The 16,742-nt window shown below is 37.3% G+C and overlaps 1 protein-coding gene and 1 long non-coding RNA gene across 2 annotated transcripts in view; both read left to right on the top strand.

Moving 5' to 3' along the window:
- The window catches only part of LOC148966930 (uncharacterized), a 461,761-nt gene that overhangs the window by 442,769 nt on the left and 2,250 nt on the right, over positions 1–16,742 (top strand). The gene's annotated exons all lie outside the window — the stretch shown is intronic.
- Positions 2,481–16,193, top strand: LOC120467235 (uncharacterized). Its single transcript, XM_039656048.2, is given in 4 exon segments — positions 2,481–2,529; positions 7,580–7,726; positions 14,330–16,026; positions 16,028–16,193. Coding segments are annotated over 3 exon segments (1,806 nt in total). The 5' UTR covers positions 2,481–2,529; positions 7,580–7,641; the 3' UTR covers positions 16,052–16,193.

Genomic DNA, 16,742 nt, shown 5'->3' with positions numbered 1-16,742 from the left:
ACTTGAAATTGACAAAAGCAGCCGACTTGCCTTTTCTTTTGCATCTTAATTTTAAAACAATCGATCTTGCATGTCACAAAACGTATTTTTCCACCTCCACGATCGAGACGAGTTCATTCTGTCGCCTGGTTGAAGTAAATTGTAGTTTTCCTTGATTAAATGTGCATTTATGGTGAGATTACTTGATTTTATTTAATTAAACGCATTTATGGTGAAATTACTACATTTTCAGGTCAATCTTTATCATTTTGACCACCAGCGTTTGCAGCAGAGCAGAAATAAATTCGGTGTGGAAACGATCGCTGTGTTGCTGTTATATGTACCACATCAGTGAAAAGTGAAAGCCCTGCCCAGATAGCAAACTGACATTGAATCAACGTGGAAATATGACATCGAAACAACGTTGATCTGACATTGTTTTGCTCATCGAATGGGCTATATGCACGCATAAATTCCGCATTTGACGCAAGGATGCTCGTCCATTTCCGGTTGTGGAGATTAAAGCGGAGGAAAACCGAGGAAAACGGGATTATGGCAGAGTCTTCAAAATTTACTGTCCTCCAGTCTTTGAAATGAAACGTACATACGTTTAGATGTCATTTTATATATAGTTATTTTTATTTAATATAATTTTAAATTTTTAATATAAGCATAAACACAACGAGGGGTGTCTGTTTTATCTGTTTTTGTGACTAACGTTTCTTTAGTATAACCATGGAGTATAAAATTCAATATAAATTCTCGGTATTGCATTGGACTCTACGATCGGCGGAAGTTATCGAGCATCCTTAATCCTTCACCGGAAATAACGCCGTGCATAGAGCTCATTAACGTTGAACCAACGTCAGACGCGTCATTCTTTCAAAACTAACGGAAAATCAACTTGAAATCAACGCGTTGTTTCAACGTTATGAAACCAATTTTCGATTTTCATTTAGCTTTGAAGAATGCCGCGTCTGACGTTGGTTCAACATTAATTCCTTGAGCAAAATCAACGTTGTTTCAATGTCATGAGAGACGTCATTTCCACGTTGATTCAATGTCAGTTTGCTATCTGGGAAACCTGTTTACATGGTAAAGAACTCTGTTTTTCGTACAACAGCAGCACTCATCTTGTTTGTTTATTAGTGGATGCGGATGACCAGTCGTAGACCGGAAACTGATACGCCGACTTCTGACAAAAGCGGAAGTTCGAAACTACAGTTGTGCACATAGCCCATAGATGTCAGAGAGAATACGCATTTATTACTTGGTGAAAATAATAAATACCTGTTGTACAATGATGTGCTGGAAATATAAATGACCAAAGAAAGAGTGTGAGAATGTCTTTCAAATCCAACAATAATGTGTGGGTTCAACCATTTGGGGACAGAAAACAGGTTTCCCCTATCATTTTTATGCATTTTGTTGTACAAAAGAGCCTTATCAAACGCTGACATTTATTACTGTAGAAAAAGCAAGGTTTAAACAAACTATTAAAAGGATAGTTCACTTTGAAATTAACTTTATTAAATGTTTTAGCTTACCTCAAGGGCATCCAAGATGTAGGTGTCATTTTTTCCATTTCAATTTTGATATTTTTAGGTCAAACCATCCTTGTCTGTCAGTCATATAATGGAGGATTATGAGGTTCACCCTGGGTCCACCTCAAAGAACATGCACTGAGAAGTCCAAATTAAACATGATTTAATGACTCGTAAATGTAAGAACTCAGGCGTTGATCATTTTTTTCCAGTTTACCTTCATTAAAGTTTAGCATGTTTTACATTGCTTGGATTAATGTGAATGAATACTAATTCATATTTTGAGTTTTTAGTACATCATCTTTGTACAATCTAAATAAATTATAAATAAGGCCTAATATCTTTCTTTTTCTTCAGCAAGTTGCATGAAAATAAACTAAATAGAATGCACATCCTCGTATAACAATATCAATAGATTATGTGATTATTATTATTATGTTAATGTATTTTATAGAAGTGAATTTTCACAAAGAAAGTGTGTTCAACTCTCAACTGGTGGGATTTAAACTTTGTCGGCGGAAGTTTGAAGACAAAAAACAAAACCAAGCTCTAAAACTAAGTGTAAATAGGGCCTGTCAGTTTGAAGTAGTCAGGGCCCCATTAAATTAAATAGTTTTTTTTTTTTTTTTTACAAACCTTGGTTTTTGTATATATCAGTATCATATGCATCAAACTAAAATGGAAAAAAGGCTTGTTTTGAGGAATGGTTCCTGACTGAACCCTTGTATAAATTATTTCTGCACCCATTAAAGGTTTTTGCCTTTAATGGACAGACTCTCACACTATTCCACTAGTGTTCAGCACATTAATTGGGCATCATTTTTCAAATATGTCGCCCAGAAATAACCTCTGAATTCATTTAACATCTATTTTAGTATTTTGTAAGTATATTTCTATATATATTTTTTTTTATTGACAGCAGCATGTAAAAGATTTGTTTCCAGCCGTTGTGACGTCATAAGGCTGCGCCGCGGTCCTGCGTCTGTTGTGATTCGGCTGAAGAAAGGTTTGTGGTTTTAAAGCATTTACGGTGTTTAAATCAATACAAACCGTTCAAGCAACTAATAAAAAAATATGTATTATGGAACTTAAGACTGTAATGCTTTATATAACATTTGTGAACAGTGTTTTTATTTTTAAAGCGCATCTGCTGCACATAGAAAAGGGTGCGTCTCAGTTCGCTCCCTGTATCAGTAATCGCTTTACCTTAAACATGAATTCGGGCACTGGCAATTAGAGATGAGAGAGACGTTTAACGTCGTTAGGGTTTAACTGGTGTCCTTGTTCAGTTGTAACTTTTATTGCAGATGTGCGATCGGCCGCATTCATTCATGACATATTTGTGCAACATGTCCATTATAATTAGACTTTCTCACTAGGCTATATGATGTTGGTATTATCTTAGAGGTTTCTGATCTGCACTGTAAACCAAACATAGTATTGCGAGAAAGTTTAATTGTGATTTCATTAAGTGCAACGGCAGTAGTCTCATCCAGCAGCTGCAGAACATTTTGAGTCGGTTCAAAAGAGCCGGTTCCTCGACTCATAATAGTCTTTTTTTATGCTATTGTAAGGTGTTGACTCCAGCGCAGGAATCGATTCTCGTTCTGAAATGCTTTTTTTTTTTTTTTTTTTTTTAAATTACATAGCATTAAATCAATATGTACAAACATAGAAAGAAATTAAATGATAACATGCACATACACAAATAAGTTGCCATATAAACAAGAATGCAGTGCATTCAGGACAAAAAGGATGAATATAGAGATACCGTTTTAATTGCTTTGGGATTAACAGAGCTTTGGATAGTTTCCATGCATGTCTAGATCATCTTTGAATATAGAAAAGAGAGGTTTAGAGCCAGTCATTTTTTGCTTATGTATATGAAATTTATTTAGCTAGAATGAAACACAAATTATTTATGTAATATTGTACTGTTTTCTCTTTTGAGTAGTCAAACAAGCCAAAGAAAACATCTTTAAAACAGAAAGAGAAGTCACTTACAAAATAGGATTGGATAAAATGAACAAATCTGACCAAAATTTCTTTGTGTACATTGCCAAAACTAATGAATGCCGTCTTCCTCGGGAGAGAGACAGAAACAGCAGTTCACTTCAATGTCAGACTAATATCTCTTAAGAAAGGTTTTGGTTGGGTAACATTTGTGAAATAATTTAAATGTTATTTCTTTAACTTTATTGGTAAGCAGATATTTATGAGACAAAGACCATATTTTTTCCACAGTAAATTCCCATCAATATTATTCCAGTATGGTATTACATAAGGAATTATTATCTCCTTCTGGAAGAGAGCTCTAAGTTTATAATTATTATTATTTTATTTTTTTTGTTGCTCTACAGAAAAGCACACATTTCTGATCATTGTGTCAGTTGGGCTCAAAGAGTAAGTAAATGGCCATGGAAATGAAGAACCTTGCAACAGAAAAGACACTCCAGAGGGAATTGCATTGAAAACAGTAGTATATTCATTAGTAGGGCTGGGTATTGAGACAAATTTCACAATTCGATTCGATTTCGATTCACAAACTTGCAATTCGATTTCGATTCGATTCGATATCGATTATTTTGGATATCAGTTACAATAAATGGCCATTTTTCTCAAGGGAATCAAATCTCTTAAATGCTGTAAACTATGGGAGTCTAGTTGTAGCCAATAGGCTTCATTAGCCTAATATGAAGTTAATAATGAACTGTTTTGTAGCCATTCAAACACTTAAATTACACTTTTATTTTTATAATAAAAAGATTATATGAAATATAAACATTTAAATGGTTGTTCTGTCATAAAAACTTGCCAGATTTATTCAAATATGCATTAGATATTGAAGAACATTAAGATTATAATGCATATGTAATATGGTGTATATATTTAGCAAAATGCTCCTCTCTGAAGTTATTTTTTTCTAGCTGACTAACGAGTTTATATGGGGTTTCTGAGGTAAATATGACGATACATTGATTACAAGCTGTTTAACTGACGTCTTTCCACGGTTGAGCAAATCAATGTGACATGATACGGATTTCGATAAGTTGTACTCTATCTTTTAACACACTTTCAGATGCTCATTCATCTTTATTTCGCGCTGTAAATGGTATTATTAACCCGGAAGAGAGATCAGCGCTGCTGCTTCTCTTGAGCTGCGCCAGAGCAATCTCACGCCACAGCGCCAAAACGCTATTAATATTTCCGAATTTCTAAAGAAAATGGACGTAATTTGAAAATTGAGACTTTGTTTCATATCAATAGTAACAAAGGACAAAGATTATTGCGATTTTTTTTGGGATGCGCGCAGCCGCGATACAATGTCCCATTAATTCAAAAGAAACAGGATGACTAATCGTTTCTTGAGATTTAAGAATCGATGTCGGTTCATAAAAATGAGAATCGATTAATATCGAGAAATCGATATTTATTACCCAGCCCTATTCATTAGTAGTTATAGGGATTTTATATTTCTGAAAAAAATCGAAATAGTTGTAAAGTCTGCCCTGTTAATTAAAAAGCTGTCCAACTAGCAAAAGGTCGTTTTTTTCAAACAAAAAAAGTGATTTATTCTTGTAGAGAATATCCTTATTGTTCCATAAGTAATATCTGTGTGGGGAAAAGTTATGATTGTATATTAGGGACCATGCCAAGAGCATCTGCTTATGAAACTTAAAGAGTTTGACGGGGATCTTTGTAGCATTATAGTTGCAAAGTAAGAGAAAATTCAGGCCACCAACTTTTAAAAAAATATAATTGGGTATAATATTCCAAAGTGAAGAGGGATTAAGGAAATTTTTTAACCAATTAATTGAGTTTTCTTTGGATTTTCATTATTAAATGATCGAAATTTAGTTTACACCTTGTTTTTTGGTCTTTATTAATTACAATTCCTAAATATGTAACTTGATCTTTCACAGGGATATTGCGGGAACATTACAGCTTTTTATTGACATTAACTCACATTTGTTAATATTTACAGACCCGAAGCTTCGGAAAAGGAATCAATCAATCTCAAAGCTAAAGGGATTTGAGAGGCATCATTCAAAAATAAAGTGGTGTCATGCGCCAGAGAGAAATGCCCATTTCATTTCATAAGAAGAGAGCAATCTGTTTGGTTTAGTTTTGTTTTGAATTGTTCTGTTTACAAGTTGACATTTCAATATAGATATGCGTTTCAGGTCTGTGGAGTAGGCTATACTTACTATACGCTGAGTTTATATTTATGAGACGCGCTCCAGTTCACGCGCCGGCGCCTGTGTGTCATGATTATCTATAATTGTTTGCTTTTACTTCTTATGCATTAAATCAAGGCAATTGGTTGATGAAACATTGATTAAAATCAAGATAAAATTCAAAGTCTGTAACATTGTTTTTCCTCATAAATGCGTACACGAAAAATAAAATAACATGAATATTTTATGTTCTGTGGAGAGAACCCGTCCTCATTCGATTTGCGCAGTGTAATTCACAGAATTACAAAAATATATTTTGCTGCCTAAAAGATTTTTTGTCACGCATGACTGCATGTCTATTTCCTTAATATTAAATATAAAAATGCATGTGTAGATTGATATTTTTCTAATGTCTGGACTCCTTTAAGGGAGTAGTATGGATAAACAGATGTTTCAATATATTGGTATTAATGCTTTTTCTGAGAATTTATATTTCAAGTTTTGACTGCAAATGTCACGTCCATAACGCTGGAATTCCCCAATTTTAACAAATTTATCCTCAACTAATTTTGTGATGTGTCTACGTATTTTATAATGTTAACCTCAAATAATTCTAATAGTAATTTAAAGAGATACTCCACTTTAAAAAAAAAAAGGCTCATTTTACCACTCCCCCAGAGTTGAACAGTTGAGTTTTACCGTTTTCGAATCCTTTCAGCCGATTTTCTGATATTTAGAAAAATATCAGTAACCAGAGAGTTTCTGGTCTCATTGACTTCCATAGTAGGAAAAAAATATACTATGGAATGGAAGTCAATGAGACCAGAAACTGTGTGGTTACTGATATTCTTCTAAATATAAAAAAAATCGGCTGAGTACATTCGAAAACGGTAAAACTGTTTAACTCTGAGGGAGTGGTAAAATGAGCCTATTTCCAAAAAAGTGGAGTATCCCTTTAAAGATGTGGTTGCGTTGGATCTGGACGGTAAGGAGGATAACGCTGGGAGTTGGAAGGGGTGTCTCGCGATTCTGCAGGTTCAGCTGAGTGTCACCAATCGCGATTTTGTTTATATCGCATAGGAGTAATGTAACACATTACAATTCTGAGACAGTAATTGTAAAGTAATGAATTTTGCCATTTTATTTTGCATGTGGACCCGGGACTGTATTAACCCAAGTGACGGGTAGGTTTAGGGACGGGGTTGGGGTAGGTCATATACAGTAATGTAACGTCAAGTCAACGGCGTTCATAAACATGCTGAAAAGCGATTATGCGTGTTGATGGCATGCCAAAAATGGAAATACGAAATGACGTGTCCTACATACGGCTTTTCATGAGATCAGCCTGCAATTTTCATCTGCATATTGAATATACATTCATTTTCGTATTGTGACCATTTTCATCTGCCGAAGTCAAAGTTACAACTTCACATGAACACCAGCCATCATGCCAGAGTTTTTTTCAATTGAATGAATAACTTTGCTAAATAAATCAAAATGAATGTTTCAAAGTGTTTTGCGAAACGTAACACACTGGATGACATTTGCTCCTTTTTACTTTTACAATGTGTGATTACAATGAAATTGCAATTGTTTGCATGAAAGTGTAATCTTATAAATGTGTCTACAAATCATTAAATACCAATTTAAATAAAAATGAATTGTGTGTATAATTTGTCGTCTTTTATTAATTTGAAGTGCTAGTTTTCAGAGGGTTTTTTTTGAGAGGGCTTGGATAATCAGACCATTTAAGACTCTCAGACTCTCTCTCTTGCCAGTGCCCTGACTACTGAACTAGGGAGCTGATTGAGATGCACCAATATAATTAGTTTGGATTTATTTTCTTTTTGTTAATTATTCTCATTTTAAACATGACAGTGTCCACACATAGAAAAACTCCTGGTGAAGCAACTGAGATCCATGTGACACTTATTATAAAGATGGCGTTTATTAAAGAGGAAAGTGAAGACATGAAGATTGAAGAAACACTCAGAGTGAAAGAGGAAGATACTGAGGAACAAACAGGTTGGTTTTATTCTCAAACCTGAACTCTGTCATTTAAACCATATTAAAATGTTGACCTCAAAAGCGCTTGCTCCATCAAATCAGTGCCATGTAAACATTATTTCCTGGGAGGAATCCAGAAAGCAGGGTTATTTTTTTACCTGAACAATGTCAAATGAGTGGCCTAATCAAAGTGGTTTTATTTGTCAAGGAGTGGGTCGCCTCATGTGGACATGTTGAGATCACATGACCAGACAAACTTTTCGGAAAGAAATGTAATGAATGCTGTATTCACCATTTGTGCAATGGGCATTGAGGCTACCATAACAATATTTATAACCTCATAAAACATAAAGAGGGTCAAAAACACTTAGTTTAAAAACAAAATATTATCAAACTAACATTAACATCTGAGGGTTGTCTCTCCCACCACATATACAGATAGATGGAAGCATATCTCCATCGATTATGCAGCTGAGACTCGGAGGCACGTCATGACCTTCCAGGTCACAGATTTGGGTTGCTGGGCACCAGCATGTCCAGAACAACAACTCAGTCAGTCTCCAATAATGCCAGTTGTTCCTTAACCTGCAACCAAGAAGACTAGCACACACACCGACACACTGCTTTTCCAAGGTTGGATTTGGCCACAGTCTTAAAAGTGATGGGTTAAAAATAACCCAACTTGGGTTGTTTTTTAACCCGACCGCTGGATCAATATTGACCCAGCAAGATGAGTTAAATATTCTACCCAAATACTGGGTCAAACGAATTATAATTTTGGGTTGATTTAACTACATATTAGTTATAGTGTACCCAAATGCTGGGTCAAATTAATTACAATTATGGGTTGATTTAACTACATATTAGTTATATAGTTTACCCAAATGCTGGGTCAAATTAATTTCAATTCTAGGTTGGTTCAACTACATATTATGCTGTGTAAAATTAACCCATATGCCAGATGAAGTCTAACACATTACAGTACAATTTAGAAAATGAAATACCTGTGCTATCTATAAAATGAAAAACACATTTTTTAATTTCAGTTCAATGTGGCACACTTATAAAATGTTATAAACAATGTATCATCATATGCAAGATAATTTTCCCCCCCTATTCCTACCATGCCTTTGGTCATTAGGCGAGGGAACTTTTCAAAGATTTGATCAATAGTCCAACTGTTGTCTCTAATCCACTTTGCCATGTAGACTGCCTTGTTTTCTGTCTGGGGGGCTGAGGATTGTTTCTCAACCATACTTTAAACTGTGACGCACGTTTGCTGATATGGTACATTCTGTAATTACAATTCTAGGTTGATTCAACTACATATTATGCTGTCTAAATTTAACCCATATGCCAGATGAAGTCTAACACATTACAGTACAATTTAGAAAATAAATTGTAATTGACTACCCATTTAAAACTCTTTTATTACAAACCTAGAACAGAATACAAGCGATATTTAGGCATATGTTATGCAATAAACACTTAAACAAAACAAAAACAACAATGGAATCTTTGAAAATGTATTTCATTTTATCGACAATATACTGGAACTAACGAAAAGGCAAAGGAACTCCAAGGCACACTCAAATAGAAAAGTTAAAAAGCCTTTAATATCATGGCTTGGTCAAATTGACCATCTAATTTGACCAAGCCATGATATTAAAGGCTTTTTAACTTTTCTATTTGAGTGTGCCTTGGAGTTCCTTTGCCTTTTCGTTATATACAGTTTCCCATCCAAGAGCACCTCTATTTTAACCAAACCTTGAAGTCCAGGAAGCGCTCCTTTGCCCTACTGTTGACTTTGAATAATATACTGGAACTGGTGCAGTTCACTCAGGTTGGAACACATCCAGAGCAAAACAACAATTTTGATTAAACTGGATGAACACTCGACAGGCTAACACTCAGCAGCTCTATATCGAACAAATTAAAATTACTAAAAGCTGCTATTAAGCTACTTGCAAGCAAATATTCTTGTTTAAAAAAAACGTAACTAATTTTGACTCCCCTCCTTGAATTCCATTGATGACATTTTGCATGGATTTCCACACATGCTCACATTAGCCGCATTTCCACTGCCGGGCTAGGGCTGGGCCAGAGCTAACAGCGAGCCGAGTCGAGCCAGTGGCCTCGGACCTCAAGCACCGGGCTTGCGTTTCCACTGCTGGCCAGTAGCCCCACAACGCTGCCCTAAACCCCGCCCCTAACACGCCTTTCTAGATCAAACGTCATACATCCAAGCCCATTTCAGTGGGTATAATGAATTAATATATTTTTTAAGTTAGGAAGATACCATGTATATTAACTCACCGGCCGTGGCTGCTATAGTGTCCCGATTGTCTCGCGAGTCGCCACTAACAGAGGGACGGTGACCCAGCACACCGTCCATCTAGTCGAGCCATGGAAAAATCCTTCTCTGAACTCCGCTTTGTCCATTGTGCATTTTAATCGCCTTGTACAATACTGCGCCCGCAACTTTTTTATTTTTTCCTGAACTTGAAGCGTTACTCGCTGAATGTTTAGCTTAGAAAGTTCAGCATCGATGTATTTTGTAACATCCTCGTTTCTTCACATGCCGCGACGTCGTACAAATTGACGTCGTACACTTTCTTCTGCCCAAATGCTCAGAAGAGCTGTGGTATCCTCGACAGACCAGTACAGGCGATTCTCCATTTCAAGCAGCGATTTTTTTGCGGGATATTGCTTCAGATCATAACGTTCCATAACACAGATAAACTCCACCTTTTACCTTGAGCACGCCTCTAGTCCGAGGTGGCCCGCTCTGGCCCAAGGTATTCGAAGGCCTAGAAATCCTGGCCGTTGGCCCCGAGTAAGCCCCGATCAAGCCCCGGAAGTGACAGTGGAAACGCGACTAGCCATGGCACGCAGTAGCACGGCTCGGCACTGGCCCGGCAGTGGAAACGTGGCTACTGTTTTGGGTATTCGACATCAAAGACAAAAAATGCCCTAAAACAGACATCAATGGCCTGAAGCAGTGTTTCTTGCTTCAGGGCCTGTCCAGATATTATTACGAATGCCTGAGATGCACTCCGGTCATTAACCAGCGTCAGGACGTGGGGGTATGTCTTGGACACCTTGGCCTCATGGAGGTACTCGGCCATGTTTATTCCAGGCTAAAAAAGAAAATACAAGAGAGTGAGATATACAAGTGTGCGAGTAAGGACCAAATGTCTACCGACTACTATAGTAAAAAAATATAACTGTAATGGTCTACATTTCATTGCATCACAAAATATTCCAAACCTTTATTGATCAAGTGTTAGAGCATATAGCTCACATTACAGAAAATAAATAAAGGATTCAGACCTCAAATTACTTAAAAAGCCATAAATTGATTATCTATCATTAAAATAAACATTCACATTCTCAGAAAATGTGTGCGGCTCAACTTTTGTGTCAACTTTCTGATAAATATGTAAATTTCTGAAATCAATACTTAGCCTGTGCCTGTTTTAGAACATCCGTGCGGTGCGGTAGAGAGGTAATCAGTGGCACTGCTGAGGTGTTCTAGCAGCCCAGGATACTTTCATACTGACCAACTTAAGCCTGGAACACACCAAGCCGACGGTCGGTCGTCGGGCAGTTTTTGTGCGTCGGCCGATTAAGTTTCCTCGGTGTGTTCCGCATGGTTCCGTGCCGTCGGCTGAAAATAGTCCTCGTCGGCTTTGTTTCGCCCGATTCAACATGTTGATTCAGCGTCGGGCCGTCGGGGAAAAAGAGAACTCTGATTGGCTGTTCAGCTTAGTGAAAGAGTCAGTGCACGAGAATAAAAGTAAAACAGCAAGCAAAGAAGTCTAAACGGTAAAGATAGAAGGCTGTTCTTATGTTACGTCTTCTCACCTGAGTGTTTCTTGGCGAATATTTCAATATTAACATGAGCGGAGTGGAATAAAGAAATCGTTTACGGTATTTGTATCTGCAGCCGGCAGCGTCGGTTTTCCTTTTTGAATGATGAATATAGACTAATATAACTGCAGAAATAGACAGTTGGCTCATTACACGCAGGTGCAGAATGCACATTCTAGCTGACAGTCGCCTGTAGTTCTCTCTGTGTGTTCAAGTGCAGCTTTTTACCCCGACAAGAGGCGACAACACAGTCGGCTTTCATCAGTGCTAGTTCGTCGACGTCGGCTTGGTGTGTTCTGGGCTTTAGTTCAGAAAGTTCTAAGCTTGTAGAACTGCTATTTTCCGAATACTGTCTGGCTATTTGATGCCTGTCCCCAAAAGTATAATAAAACCTGAATATGCATGCGTGCGTGCGTGTAGTCTATAGCTGAAATATGTTGATAAAATGAATAAAGTTTCCTCTTCAGAAATTTGTGCTTCGAGGACTCGCAGCCTTATGATCGATGAAGGCCAAGCTGCATTCACAATATGTGTGGTGTACCACTTTCGCACCGCGGCTACGGCCAACTTTGTATGTTGTAGGGGGGAGTAATCCTGGCAGCTGCCTCAGGGCGAGTTCCCCAAACGCCATCTGTAGGAAGACATAGGTGTCAATACGATGTGAAATAGCATACCTTTGATTTCACAATACCAGCAATTTCATCGCAGAAATATCCCACATGTTCCATAGCATTCCCTGCATTTATTATATTACCTATATTATATTATATTATATTGACAATATATTACCTGCTGTAGTTGTTGTTCCAACAGTGGCCTTGGCCAAGGCCAGTGCTGGTTGAGGGCGGCCGAAAACAGATAAGATTGGGATTGTTTGGTCTTGGGGGCGAAAAGCCGCATTCAATTTACACGGCTAATTCTCATGGTCTCTGGTCTCCGAAACCATCCATATCCTTATGCAAAAGTGGATCATGATTCTTTTTTATTATCATTTAGAAACAAACGAGGGCCTATATTTAAAGAAAAAACAGCTCGCAGCTGCAGTCCAGACTCATCGTGGAAAAACACGCTGTGTTGTTGTATTTTCAGTGCATTTTTAATTGATAAAAAGTTAAACAAATTAAATAATACATTTTAGTATAAATAAATCTGAACAAAAATATAAAGATTTAATCAAAACAAAAATTTAAGATAAGAAAACCAAATTTCTCCAATCAAATAGATATAGATTTAATTATAAAATTATTTCTCATTTTTAAAAATACAAGTTAATAGAAATTATTTATGTTAAACAAAAAGATATGGATTCAATAAAACATGTTTCACATTACGGAACATATCTTAATATTTAATCTTGATCACATGTGACATAATTTTCATTACATCAATATTTATTAACTTATTATACATTATTTCCATACATCCACAATTTCAGTACTCAAGTGTCAGATTTTCAAATTTTAAGAGCTGGCAAACATTGACCTTAGAAAACAACAGCCTTAACCGAGAACAATGCAGTGAATTAATGAAATGCGACAATTTCTCAGTTCCATCACTACCAGAAATGCAGCTGTATAAGTATATCACTATCTCTATCCTCATCATATTTTATGATGCTACAAATGATATCCAACTGTAAAAAAAAACATTGTTGAAAAGTCAGAAATTGGAATGGAAGTAATTGTTGCTATACACCGTCACATTTCGTCTCATTGGTGTAAACTGGCAGCTTTCAGAATGCCACAGAGCGTAGCATTGTGTAGAACGCCGAGCCAAAGCCATCATTTACGGGGGTAAACTGGGACGTGTGGGAACCCTGAATTAAGCTCTATGTTAAAGCTGGCCATAGAGCCTCTTGACTTAGTTGGTCAAACCTTTTGGGTCCAGCTCCATTATGACTTTCTGAATATGTTTAAATGTCATTTTCAATGTCTTGGGATATTCCAGATTAAAGGCAAAGGCCTAGGAGAATGGCAACAGCATTTTTGACAGACGGCAAGTTGCTCAGAACCTCTTGGTACAGCTTGTGCATTATGATGAAGATTACCTTGGTTTAAGAATTTTTTCAGCCTCTTCCTTCTCTGACACCTGGAAAAGAGTTTAGGAAGGAGACAAATCTTATGTGAACTATCATCGAGATAGCGCAGCACTTCTGTGTTGTACATCACACATAGGCTCACTATTGGCCAGCGCTGGTCATGTGTGTGATGCGTGTGACGTACAACCTAAAATCGCTGCGCAGTTACACAACGTGAACCATCTCGAGGCCCACAGAGAAGTAAATGAATAGTTGAATAAAGTCGTTATTTTTGTTTGTTTTTTGAGCACAAAAAGTATTCTCGTCACTTGATAAACTTAAGATTGAGCCACTGTCGTCACCTGGACTATTTAATGATGTCTTTAACTTGTCAGGGCCGGAAAGTTTCAATCCATTAGAAGCTTATGGAAGAGTGATCCAGCTCTCATGATGATGATGATGATGAACGAAAGGCCGAAGTCAACACATATCTTGATTTACTGCATTGGAGAATCTTCTCTCTCAATCAGAGGGCCAGTCCCTGACATGGAAGACATGGCAATTTGTTGTGATCGTTGATGAGGTTCTGAGATTAAAAGAAACACATCTTTCAGTAGCTTTTTCTATAGGTTTGGATGTTTGTTTTGATGTTTTAATGCCGTTTGTGCTGGTTTTGATGTCTGCTTTGTGCCAAGAACTAGTGTTAACTTGTATTTGTCTTTTTGCTTTAGCCCTGGTGGTACTGAAAGAAGAAAGTCAAGAACTGATAGAAGAAAAAGATCAGTATGAGAAACATTACGATTTCATGACTGGAGAAAAATCCACACAGACTGAAAAGACTTCCTCACGAAAAAGAGCTCAAAAGACAGACACTAACAGTTGTTTTACCTGCCGTCAGTGTGGAAAGACTTTCAATCAAAAACAAAACCTTGAAGTCCACTTAAGAGTTCACACAGGAGAGAAACCTTTCAGCTGCCAACAGTGTGGAAAACGCTTCACTCAAAAAGGAAACCTTAAAAGCCACTTAAGAATTCACACTGGAGAGAAGCCTTACACCTGCCAACAGTGTGGAAAGAGTTTCACGGCAGAACCAAACCTTAAATATCACATGAACATTCACAATGGTGTGAAGCCGTTCACATGTGATCAGTGTGGAAAGAGTTTTACACGTAAAGTAACCCTTAATTACCACATGAGGATTCACTCAAGAGAGAACATATTAATATGTCATCATTGTGGAAAGACTTTCAGTCATAAAGTAAGCCTTAAGACTCACATGAGACTTCACACTGGAGAGAAGCCTTACACATGCCAACAGTGTGGAATGAGTTTTACATATAAAGCGTCACTTGATTCCCACATGGGAAGTCACACTGGACAGAGCGCTTTTCCCTGCAAAGTGTGTGGGAAGAGCTTCTCACTAAAAGGAAATCTTAAGACTCACACGAGGACTCACACTGGAGAGAAGCCGTTCATATGTGTTCAGTGTGGAAAATCTTTCACACGCAAAGGAAACCTTATTTGCCACATGAAGATTCACTCAAGAGAAGACTGTTATATATGTCATCAGTGTGGAAAGAGTTTCCCAGACATGAAATGTCTTAACAGGCATGTGGTAATTCACTCTGGAGAGAAGCCTTTCAAATGCCAAGAGTGTGGAAGGGCTTTCAAGTTCAATAAAAATCTTAAGGCTCATATGAGAATTCACAGCAGAGAGAAGCCTTTCAAATGCCCTTCCTGTGAAAAGAGTTTCAGTCATAAAGTAAGCCTTAAGACTCACATGAGAGTTCACACTGGAGAGAAGCCTTACACATGCCCTCAGTGTGGAAAGAGTTTCACATATACAGCAACACTTAATGCCCATGTGAGAATTCACACTGGAGAGAGGCCGTTCACATGTGGTCAGTGTGGAAAGAGTTTCACACGTAAAGGAAACCTTAATTACCATGTGAGGATTCACTCAAGAGAAAACTGTTTAATATGTCAGCAGTGTGGAATGAATTTTACAGATAGAAATCACCTTAAGAGTCATGTAATAATTCACACCGGGGAAAAGCCTTTTATGTGCCATCACTGTGGAAAGAATTGCACAAACAAAGCAAATCTTGAGGTTCATGTAAGAGTCCACACTGGAGAGAAGCCTTTCACCTGCCCTCAGTGCGGGAAGAGTTTCACACTTAAAGGAAACCTTAAGACTCACATAAGAGTTCACACTGGAGAGAAGCCTTTCACGTGTCTTGAGTGTGAAAAGAGTTTCACATATCAAAAAGACCTGAAACGTCATTTGCAAACTCATTCCGGAAAGAAATTGCAGTGTTCTGAGTGTGGTAAGACATTTGGAAAAAGTAGCAATTTCAAAAATCACCTGCTCATTCACTCTGGTGGAAGGCGATTTCATTGTGAACAGTGTTATAAAAGGTTTCTTTTGCCATCACACTTACAGATACACCTGAAAAGTCATGCGGATGTGAGACCCTATTTGTGTTCCTTGTGTGGAAAGAGTTTTAAATGGCTCAGCAATTTAAAATGGCACCAGAGAATACGTGTCTGTGAAATCAAGTCAATGTTCACCCTGCAGCAGAATGTGGAAATCTCTGGGGCAAAACCATTTTCATGTTCATCTGCATCCTTCACCTCTTGAGGCTTTTTCTTTTCTTTTGCCATGTACATATTTTGCAGCCACACCTCACCATCTCTTTTGCTATAGTTTAAAATATTGAGTGGTTCCGTTAGACACCCTCTAATTGAGACGTCGCTCCATTCCATATATTGATATCTCAGAATCAAAATATTAAACTTCTTTCTAGCTGTGAATTGCCACAATATAAAAGAAAGACTGTAAACGACAGAACATAAACTGAATGAAAATAATGAACATTGAACTGCATTATTTGATTTATGTTTAGTGAGAGAATGCACAGGTAGACGTGTAATCATCCTGGAATTTAACATGGATATTGTTGGGTCTCATTTGGTGACACTGCTGATTCCAGCTGTGGGTAAACATTCTCTCACTGCTGATCCTAGGTTTTCCTTATGCCGGGTACACACCAAAAGATAATCGGGCTGATTTTGGGGCGATTTCTCCCCTTCTGACAATACTAGCTATGTCCCAATTATCTTGATGGTTCAACAGATTATCTT

Source organism: Pimephales promelas, chromosome 24, assembly GCF_988280905.1.
Source record: "Pimephales promelas chromosome 24, fPimPro1.hap1.1, whole genome shotgun sequence".
Classification (NCBI taxonomy): Eukaryota; Metazoa; Chordata; class Actinopteri; order Cypriniformes; family Leuciscidae; genus Pimephales; species Pimephales promelas.
This window is presented reverse-complemented; position numbering and strand designations above follow the sequence as displayed.